The sequence below is a fragment of the Tupaia chinensis genome, unplaced genomic scaffold, assembly GCF_000334495.1.
Source record: "Tupaia chinensis unplaced genomic scaffold, TupChi_1.0 Scaffold143823_1, whole genome shotgun sequence".
Lineage (NCBI taxonomy): Eukaryota > Metazoa > Chordata > Mammalia > Scandentia > Tupaiidae > Tupaia > Tupaia belangeri.
The window spans coordinates 517,479-527,372 of record NW_006203673.1 but is presented as its reverse complement, the minus strand read 5'-3'; the positions used below and the strand labels follow the sequence as shown (position 1 = coordinate 527,372).

The window sequence follows — 9,894 nt, the reverse complement described above, 5'->3', positions numbered from 1 at the left end:
CGCTCACCTCTCGTACGGCAGCCGCGCCGCCCCTCCGTCTTTGACGTACTCCACGAGCTGTCTCTGAGTTCTCCCACTGCAAACGGAGGTTCCGAGTTTTACAAGATTCGCCATGCTCATACGCCGTGCTCTCCCGGCCGCAGGACACACGCCCTCCTCGTACATGTGTGAGGGGCACGTAGGGCGCCCTTCGCAGGGAGACAGCTGACTTTATTTCCAGCAAAACCGGTGTTCCTTCTGTTTTCTGCCTGAGGGCGTGTGTGCTTGAGAGAAAGCACGCCTGCAGGGCGCGGCCACGCCCGGCCCGGTGCAGGCTCCATGCCTTCAGCACGCCGGCCACACATGCACCTGGCCTGTTTCAGGCCACTGGGACCAGGACTCAATCACTTGGTTGGCTGTGTAGGAGCTGGTTCCCTTAACAGCCAAACCACAGGGCTGGCCCTAACACAAGCAGTTCTCTAAGCAGTTTTTGCTTTCTTGTTAAAAATTTTCTATAGGGCCCATGTCATCATCAGAGAGAGAGAAGGAGAGGCGAGAAGCCGCTCCACCAGCGGATGGCTGTGCCCTACTCTCTTCACTCCATTTCTCCTCGGGTTGGGGCACACGTGCACCTACCCTGTTCTTCAGACCGCCAGGCCCGGGACTTGAACCATGCCGCCCGCCATGTGGGTTGTAGCTGCCTTAACCACTGGCTGGCCTAGCACTTCCTTCTTGACCTCTGAGCCCTGCAAGCTGAAGTGTAGCCCCGCCCCCGGCCCTCACCTGTATCTGAAGGAGGAGCCCCGGCTGAAGAGGACGGCTTTGGCCTTGGGCTTGGGCTGAGCCAGGAGTCTGAAGAAGGTGTGATGTTCCACACAGATCTTCCAGAAGTTCTTGCAAGCATCTCTACTCCCCAGCAGAAACTCCAGCGTGTCCTGGTAAGGCCCCTGGAGACAGAGCGCAAGGTCACACCACCAAGAGCAGAGAGCGGAGCAGAGAGGGCAGCAAGGCTGCGGGACCACCAGTGCCCAGCGCCAAGAGTGAGGGGGCTCCTGGAGACCATGCGCAAGACCTGCTCCGTCCCCGGCAGGGGAGCAAACAGCTGGCACTCACGGCGCGCGGGGTCTCACAAAGCACACAGAAATGCGCACTGTAGAGACTGCGCGTGGATTCCGACGCCTTTTTGGACCAAAATAAAACCCTAACTTAACTGCATTCCCCATGAGCTTTTGGGTGCTCACGTTATTCCTGAGAGGTCTCTCCAAGGTGGTCTCTTCGTGTTGGATCTCTCAGACACAATCACCACCTGCAGGCCCCCCTGCGTCCTCTCATGACTGCTACGCAGGTAAACTCCCACAAACGGAGCTGAGCTCCCAGAGAGCTGGTCCTGAGCCTCCTGCTGGGACTCACCAGGGACTTCCCAGAAAGGCTGTCAGGCGTTGGGTCCAACCTGTAGCCTCAGGCCTAAGTGCTGAGGGGCATAAACCCGACTTTGCGGTGCGAGTCGCTCAGCACAGCGCTGAGTGGGAACCGCACCTGCCTGAGAACTGCTTTGCAGAAGTGAGCAGCAACTCCCCTCCTCTACCCTCTCAGGGTAACCGTGAGAAACGGGGAGTGGCCGTGACTTGTGCTGGTGCACTGCGGTCTCCCCTGCTCGCCCACGTGTGAGCACCATGCCTTGTGCGCCCTCCTAAGCCTCCTACCAATACACACAGCCCATGCCGCCAACTCTGGTGCCAGACGAAGCTGCTGCCCAAGGGTCTCTGCAGAGCCCCGGTGGGGTCTCCCGAATGAGTGCCCGGCCGCTGCCTCCCAGCCTCCGCCCTGTAGGTGCTTGGCGGCTCCTCTGCACCCCGCCCCCTCCGCGTGATGGAGCTGTGACAACCTAAACATCTCTGATCAGTCTCAAGTCCCAACCCTCGGCTGTCCATACACTGGCCTTTTCTGCTCTCACTAACTTCATATGTAATTACTACTTTACTGACAACCCAAAATAAAAGAGATTTCCTGACAGTGAAAGAAATTTATTTCCTGCTTCAGTTAGAACCATCGAGAGACCAATTTCTGAATCAAAAACACAGACCTTAGGTTGTGGGGCTGCCTCTCCGGTCCCGCGGGATGGCGCTGGCCAGGCAGGCTTTGGTCCATGGAGGGCCTCCCTTAGCCAGACACGCGCTTGGCTCCTTCCATGAGCATGAGGCAGTGCCGGCCCGCGCGTCCTGGCAGCCCGGGCCTGCCGCAGGCACCCTCTAAGCCACCCTGACCTGTGGGACCAGGAACCTGGGGGGCAGCACGGCCGGGGCCAGTTTCCAGGGACACGTGGGGGCCCCGAGCCCTGGCAGGTCAGATCGCCCCCTTGCCCTTCCAGACCTCAACCCCTGACTCTTCCCCTAAGTTCTTGTCCACACTGTGCTGAAATGATGTACCGAGGACCGACAGTTAGGGGCGCCACATTGTCCCAGCAGGACACTCTGACGACATACAGGTGCTTGGAACAGTACTCACGTGGACCTCGGGGTGCAGCTTGATCAGAAACCTTCTCCTCTTGAAGCTTAGTTTGCGGACCTTGGACCAGTTGAAAGTGTTGATTTTGGTGGTGCCCTGGACAGGGGACAGACACGGCTATGCAGGCACACCTGCCACACTTGCCCCAATGGGACAGACATAGCCATAGCAGCAACCTGCCACGTGCCCCCTCCCCCCCAGCATGGGGGACAGACACAGCCATGGCAGCAAACCTGCCACGCGCCCGCTCTGACCCCAAGGTTGACCCCTCACAGAACACAGCACTCTGGCACCCCTTTTCATGCTGCAGTGCTAGAACTGAACAGCAGCAGAGAGCTGGTTCTGGAGACATCCAGACTCATGCAGTGAGGTTTATCAAACTTCTCTTCTTTGCCATAGGACATGTGTGTTAGCTGGAGAGACAGAGTGAGGCGGTTGTAGAGAACCCACTCCGGGGGACGGCGCACCACACCCTTCTGAAATTCTGGGCACGAACGCACATGCTTCCGGTATGATTTTTCAAGCCTCCAGGTCTGGGACTCAAACAGTACCTTAACCACCATGACTCCCAAAAAGCAGTGGTCACGGTAGTACACGGGCCCTGGTCCGAGTGCCCGGCTCACTGGTCACAGGTCGTGCAGGGAGCGTGACGAGCCTGGGTGACTCAGGTAAGCCCCGAGTCAGGGACATGCCAGAGGGCACAGGACCTGCCTCGAAGCCTTCTCTGGGCCACCATGCGCAATTCAATGATGAACACGAACAGCGGCGGGCACAGGTCACCGGGTCCGGGATGTCGCAGGTCAGCAGCGATGTGGACTGAACAGGCGGGAGAAGCGCTTCCTGGCAGCAGGATGGGCGACACTTGCGAGCTGCCACCGTGCCATCCCACAGCACAGCGAGGAGAAGCGGGTGTGGGCTGGGCCTTACTTAGTCGCAGGGACGGCAGGCCTGTGGCTTCTCCAGAGCACCGCGTTCCGGAGGCTGGTGTGAGGTGCTGAAGCCCAGCAGGGGTGGCTGGTTATGAGGACTGCAAGATGGAGGCCGTGTCTCAGAGCAGCGGTTCTGGCTCTCGTGAGAAGTCTAGTGCACTGTGAGCCGGGTGCTCCGAGACAGGGAGGGTGTGCACGGGCTGCTCCCTGCACTTTCCTGGCGGCCATGTTGCAGTCGGGCCTCCGGGCTTCCCAGCCTCAGACCCAGGAGTGTAAATGAGCCTCTGCCTTCTCTGAAATCGCCCGCTGCGGTCTGTCCGCACACAGCCGCGGACCAGGACGGCCACTACCACTGCTTCAACCCAGCGACGCAGACCAGCCGTGGGCAGATGGACGAGCAGGAAACGGCAGCCGAGGCATTCTGGTCACCAGGAGTGCTGGACAGGCTGGTGCAAGTGACCACACAGTCATTGCTCAGAACACTGAGGCTGTGAGCAATGAGCACAGGATGGACACTCCAGGCTGAAGGAGCAGGCGTGGTCCCTGAGTGTGGCGCTCGACCCTTGGCCAGACCTGCAGCAGGCGGGTGGTCAGCACCCCGTGGGAGGTCAGTGTCCTGTGGGGGTCAGTGCTTGGTGGGAGGTCAGCACCCCATGGCTGTATGTGCCCAGTGGGGGCCAGTGCCTGGTGGGGCCAGTGTCTTGGGCTGTGCTGTTCTTACACCTTTCCTGTGAGCTTGAAATGGTTTCTGAGTAAGATTCGAAAAGCCACATGATAAGACGTGGTTTCTGGTTCTGTGGCGTCTACCCTCGACGGCGTCACTGCTCTTCTGCAAATGCCACTTGGGAGGGGCAGCAGGTGGCTGTCCTTTCCGAGACGTCCCTCCCCCATGCAAGGGCAGAAGCCGACAAAGGCTACCATGCGGATGAACTCTGTGGAGAGGGGCAGGACGCGGGCCACACACTGGATGACCCCGCTCCCACACAGTCCCAGGGCAGGCAAAGCCAGAGACGGGCCCAGGTCCGCCCGGCCTGCACCGCCTGACGCTAGCAGGGTGCTTCTTCCTGGGGAGATGGAACTCCTGCGGGAAGCGAGTGGTGACGGTGGCATGTGTGTCCTGAGCGATACGGACCGTGCCCTTGCACACGGAGCCCTCGTGGCGAGCTTACCACATCTTGACGACAGACGTCCGACTTCAGCGGCGTCCTCCTGCCCAGACACGGATGCTGGGCCTAAGTGGCGAGCGCCCTGCTGTGTGGCTGACCCTACCTGGGGTGTAGCACCTGAGGGCTCCCAGCCACCCTCACCAAGTGCTCCTGAACTGTGTGCTAGGAAAGAGGAGGGGCAGTCATGGCGCGGTGGTTAAGGCAACTGACCTTACATGGCTGACCGTGTAGTTCGAGTCCCAGACCCGGTGGCTTGGAACACATGCTAGGCGCGTGCGTGTACAAGCCTGAAACCCTGAGAGGAGAGTGAAGGGACTGTGGCACGGCCATGCCCCGGGTGGTCTCTCCTTTTCCCTCTCTCTCCATCAAGCACACGTGCCCTCTAGCAAAAATTTTTTTAGAGGTTTTTATTTTGGAGAGGTTTTTGCTATAGGGCACGTGTGCCTGCGAGAGAGTGAGAGAGAGACAGACAGAAAGCGAGAAATCACCCCCAGAGGGGATGGCCACACCGCAATCCCTTCTCCTCCATTCTCCTCTAGGGATCATGGGCACCCACGCACATGCACCAGGAGTGAGTTTAAGCCACCAGGTCCAGGACTTGAACCACGGTCAGCTACATGGGAGTCCAGTGACAGCCATTATGCCAACTGCTGGTCCCACTCTCTAGCAAAATTAAAAAAAAAGAAAATAAATTAAAAAAAAAAAAAAGAAAGAAAAATCAACGAGAAGTAAGAAGACAGCAGAGCAAAACACCAACAGAAAGTACACGCAAGGCTGCTCGCTGTCCCAGCACACGCAGCTCCCCAGGGCAGGGCCTGGAGGCCTCCAGAGAGGCCTGGCCCTCCAAAGACGGGTGCAAGAACACGCCAGCACCCGCCACCTTCCATTTGCTCATTTGTCAAAATTAAAACAGGACAGAAAAAAACCTGAAAGCACAGCTACATTCCAGGTCAAAAGCCCGGTCACATTAAGAAAGTAATAGGGGCCAGCAGGTGGCGTGGTGGTTAAGGTGCTGGACACTCCCACATGGTCTACCACAGTTCGAGTCCTGGGCCTGGTGGCTAGCTTTCTCAAGTTCCTTCTCTCTGTATGTCTGTCTTTCTCTGGGCAAATTAAAATAAATGAGTGAATAAATAAAATTAAATAAATAATTCTTAAAGGGAGAACCAGGAAGCTGTGGGCAAGGACTTCTGTCTTGCTGAGGGAAGGGCTGTAAAGCCATGCCCTGCACCAGCAGGCAGCTGTGGGTACCAGGCCCACCACCAGCTCAGCTCCTGGCCACGGGCCCATAGCAAGCAGGCCCTCTATGGGTTTCTGTAAATGGTATGTTCAAGTCCGCTAGTGCATTCAGACTTCTTTTTTTTTTTTTTAAGAGGTTTTTGCCTTAGGGAGCGTGAGCTGACCGGAGAGATGGCAAAACAGCGAGAGGGAAGGTGAGAAATCACCCCTAGGGGATGGCCACACCAGTTCCTTCTCCTCCATTCTCCTCCTGGGCTTTGGCACTCATGCACACACGCCTGGCATAATCTTTTTTTGATAGGTTTTTTTGCTATAGGGCGTGTGCTCGCCAGAAAGACAGAAAGGGAGAAATCACCCCTCAGGGGGGATGGCTACACCGCAATCCCTTCTCTTCCATTGTTCTCTCCGGATCTGGGGCACACACGCACATGTGCCCGGTGTGAGTTTAAGCCACCGGGTCTGGGACTCGAACCGTGGTGAACTACATGGGAGTCCAGTGATGTAGCCATTATGCTAACTGCTGGTTCCTGCCTGGTCTGATTTTGAAGTCAGCGGGTCTGGGACTTGGACTGCGTTCAGCCAGGTGGGGGTCCGGCCATGTAACCACCATGCCATCTCTTGGCTCCACCTCGAAGCATGAACTTTGCTGTAGGTGCTGAACTTGCCAGAGACAGGGAGGGGGAGAAAGTGCCGGTGACAGCGATGGCCCCGACGCAGCCTCCCCTCCCTCTGCTCTGGGTTTCAGGCTCAGCCCTACACGTGCTGGTGTGTTTAAGCTGCTGGGTCCAGGATTTGAACTGCATAACAGCCACGTGGGATCCAGCTGCCTTAAGCACACTTCTGGCTGGCCGCAAGTGCATTTCCACTCAGACCTTGCCTCCGGGACGTCGGTCACCACCTCAAACATCCCCCCACTGGTCACACCAGCATGGCTGGCCAGCTGAGCGACGGACACATGGCTTTGCTTTCTCCCCGCCCGCCTTGGGCCACTGCCAGGGCCCTAGCCAGCCCTGAACTGGAGCGCACGAGCCCTGCACGCAGGGGGTCTCTGGACTCGAACCAGGGGCCTTGGGGCTGCCTCGTGGAGACCCTGCTTGGCAGCTGTGCTGCTGCCCAGTGCCTGCCTGCTCCTGCGAGGGTGTCCTGGCCGCCCACCACCATCTAGCCGGACGCCCCAGGATCCCGCAGGCACTGACCCCACTCCCTTCTCCCCACGGTACTTCAAAGGGTGTGTGGCAGTTTAGGTTTGGGTGCCGGTGTTCTGCATGGAAGTCACGCTGGCTGGGCACAGGGTTCCGGTCTCCCAGGGACATTGTCCTCCGCCTCTGAGCTCCGGGGACATGACTGACCAGCCCAACACCACCACCGCCCGACGGCCTCTCCACTTCTCTCCAATTCTCTTCCCTGGGTCTCCTCCACTGTCCTGAAAAGCCAGAGGACACCTGCTCCTTCGCCCTGTCACAGCTCTGGGAATGCGCTCACACTCACCTTACACTGTCCTCCTGGGCCGTGCTCTGGCCTCTGGCACTCTGTACCTGGGGTGCGGAGCTCTAGCCGCTCCCGACCTCCTGGGCGCCTCTCTGCGTCCTTCCCCTCCCTGCTCCCACCCGAGGGCACTGCCAGCCTCCCCAGGCTCTGGGTAACCTGTGTGCTCCTTCCCACCCGGCCACAGCGCCCTGCTCCAGGCTCACAGGAATGCTGCTCTCTGACTTCTGGGCCTTTCGGCATCACACAGCGGTGTGTGGACAGTCACAGGTTCCGAAGGTTCCGAGTGTATGCGCTGACACCCCTTCCCCCTGTCCCATGGCCTGCCTCGTGTGGTCACCCTTCAGAGGCTGTCCACCTTACCGGCTCGCCTGGTGGTGGACCGGACAGTGCACGGGCTGCTGCTTTGCACAAGCAGCTGTCCTCTTCACGCTGTGCCGCCTGTTCCCCTCTGACGAGGCACCTCTGCGAACGCTTCCGGTGCCAGATGCAGGGCTGCTCTGCTCTGCAGACAGCCCGCCCCACAGCATGGCACGGCATGCCCCAAGGCATGGCAGCCCCCCCCACAGCACGGCCTGCCCCAGGACACGGCCCGTCCCACCCCACCCCACGGCACGGCCCACCTCACCCCACGTTACCCCTCAGCTCATCTGCTTTCTCCCGCCTCTTCCCTCCCTGGCACCAAGGCCCCTCTCCTGAGTCGGCCCCTGTCCCTCGAGCCACAGACGTCCTGGCCGTGCCCGCCTCTCCCACATGGATGCACTCCCAGGTCCCAGCCCCAGCCTGGGCCTGGCACTGGAGGTGCCGTGCGTCCACTGGGCCTGCCCTGGCCCCCTTTGGCGCCGTCGGATCTCAGTCCTCCGCGCTCTAGGAGGCCAGCGTCCACTCTGCCACTCGCTTCTCACTTCCAAAGTCGTGCAGGGTCCTCTGGGCAGCGTCCCAGTTCTGTTTTCAAGGACTTAAAGGCCCTGACAGAAGGCCCCTCGCTGTCAGTCGCTCTGGAGGGCTTCACCGTCTGCCGCCTTGGCTTGACCTGAGTCCTTGACTTCCGAGGCCTCTTCGGGCGACAGACCCGTGCCCTCGTCCAGGCATGTGCCGACAGCTCCCTCTGGACATGCAACTCTGAGCTCTGCACGACGCAGCCACCGCCAGGGCGTCAGGGTCCCAGGGCCCCCTTCACGGCAGGGTCTGGAGGGGGTCTGTCCCAAACCGGGAGCCCTCCTGGGTCATACTTCACAGGGAACACGGCACATCGACGTTCAAATTCAAGACTCGACTTTTTCTGTCAGGAGACTGAACTCGAAGGTTAAGTTAAAAGGAAGGGGAAGGACTGAGGCCTGGTCTGACCAGTGGCCAGTGGGGAAAAGCACATGGGGGCAGTGCTGCCCACGGCCAGCAGCTCCAGTCCTGGGACCCAGCACCCAGGAGCCCTGGCACAGGGCGCTCAGATTGCCGGGGGCTATTCAAGACATTAGCACATCCCGTCTGGGCCAGAGGGCTGGGCCTGACCAGCCTCCAGGGACAGGGAGGGCCTGGGTGAGGGGCGACACCCCTGGGCCACACTAGTGGTCACTGCAGGGCTGACGTTGCACACGCTAGAACACACACACATGTGCAAGCGCACCTGTGCTCGCACATGCACGCAGGCCTGGGCAGCTGTGGCCATCAGCTACGTGACTGCTCCCCTCCCCGCACGCGACTCCACGCAGACGCCGAGGGCAGCACGGCTATGATGCCACAAGGGGCCTGGCCGCCCTGAGGGCCGCTCGCCCACGACCACGCCCACAGCACAGCAGCCTCAGGGTGGCAGCAGCGCAAGGCCTAAGAGGTGCCACCCCCTCGGCCTCAGAGCGGCAGCGAGGTGCGTGGTGTGTCCGAGGCAGAGGGGCTTGGCGCCCTGGGCAGCGTGGACAGCACAGGTGTGCTGCATGACGGGGCGCAGCTTCCTTCCCCACTGGGCCAGGCTCCTCTTCCAGACCAAGAACTCCCCCACACAGCGACCCGCGCCCTGCCCAGCCCGTGGCGTACCTGGAACACTAGGACACCCATGTGGGACACTGCCAGGTTGATCTTGGTCCCCTCCCGGTCAGAGGCTGTGTGAAACCTGATGCCGTACATCTCCAGCTTCCTGGCGATTTCCAGCACCTGGAAATCGGACTCCGCAGGCGTCTGGCCCCTGTGGCAAGAGCAGACACTGAGCTCCGCAGCGAGGGGTGCCCAGCAGGGGCCGGGCGGCCGCACGCTGGGAGCTGGTCCCACACAGCTGACTGCGGCTGGGATCCTGGCCCCGGTGCCTTGAGAAACACATAGGCGTGTGTGAGTGCATGTCCGACCCTAACAGGGTGGGGGTGGAGAAAGGGCTGCGGGATGGCCATGCCCGTGGGGCGCTCTCTCCAGTGAGTGCAGATGCCCTGTGGCGACTGAGAAAACCCCCAAAGGAGGATGAAGGAGCCCGAGGATGGGTCGCAGTCCTGGTGACCAGCAGGTAGCTGGCACCAACCTAGAGAGTTGAGAGGCTGAGGCCGCTGCTTCCAGGCTGCCCGGGAGAGGCTGCGGGGAGGGGCGCCGCCCGCGTGCCCCTCTCCTCCCCG

General features: G+C 60.3%; 1 protein-coding gene across 1 annotated transcript in view; it reads right to left on the bottom strand.

The window, feature by feature from the left end:
• The window catches only part of FARP2 (FERM, ARH/RhoGEF and pleckstrin domain protein 2), a 107,146-nt gene that overhangs the window by 37,417 nt on the left and 59,835 nt on the right, over positions 1 to 9,894 (bottom strand). Inside the window, exons 8-11 of the mRNA XM_027766999.1 lie at positions 9,332 to 9,479; positions 2,485 to 2,580; positions 763 to 926; positions 8 to 76 (exon numbers count right to left, since the gene is read on the bottom strand). Coding sequence (XP_027622800.1) covers positions 8 to 76; positions 763 to 926; positions 2,485 to 2,580; positions 9,332 to 9,479 — 477 coding nt within the window. The remainder of the gene's footprint in view (positions 1 to 7; positions 77 to 762; positions 927 to 2,484; positions 2,581 to 9,331; positions 9,480 to 9,894) is intronic.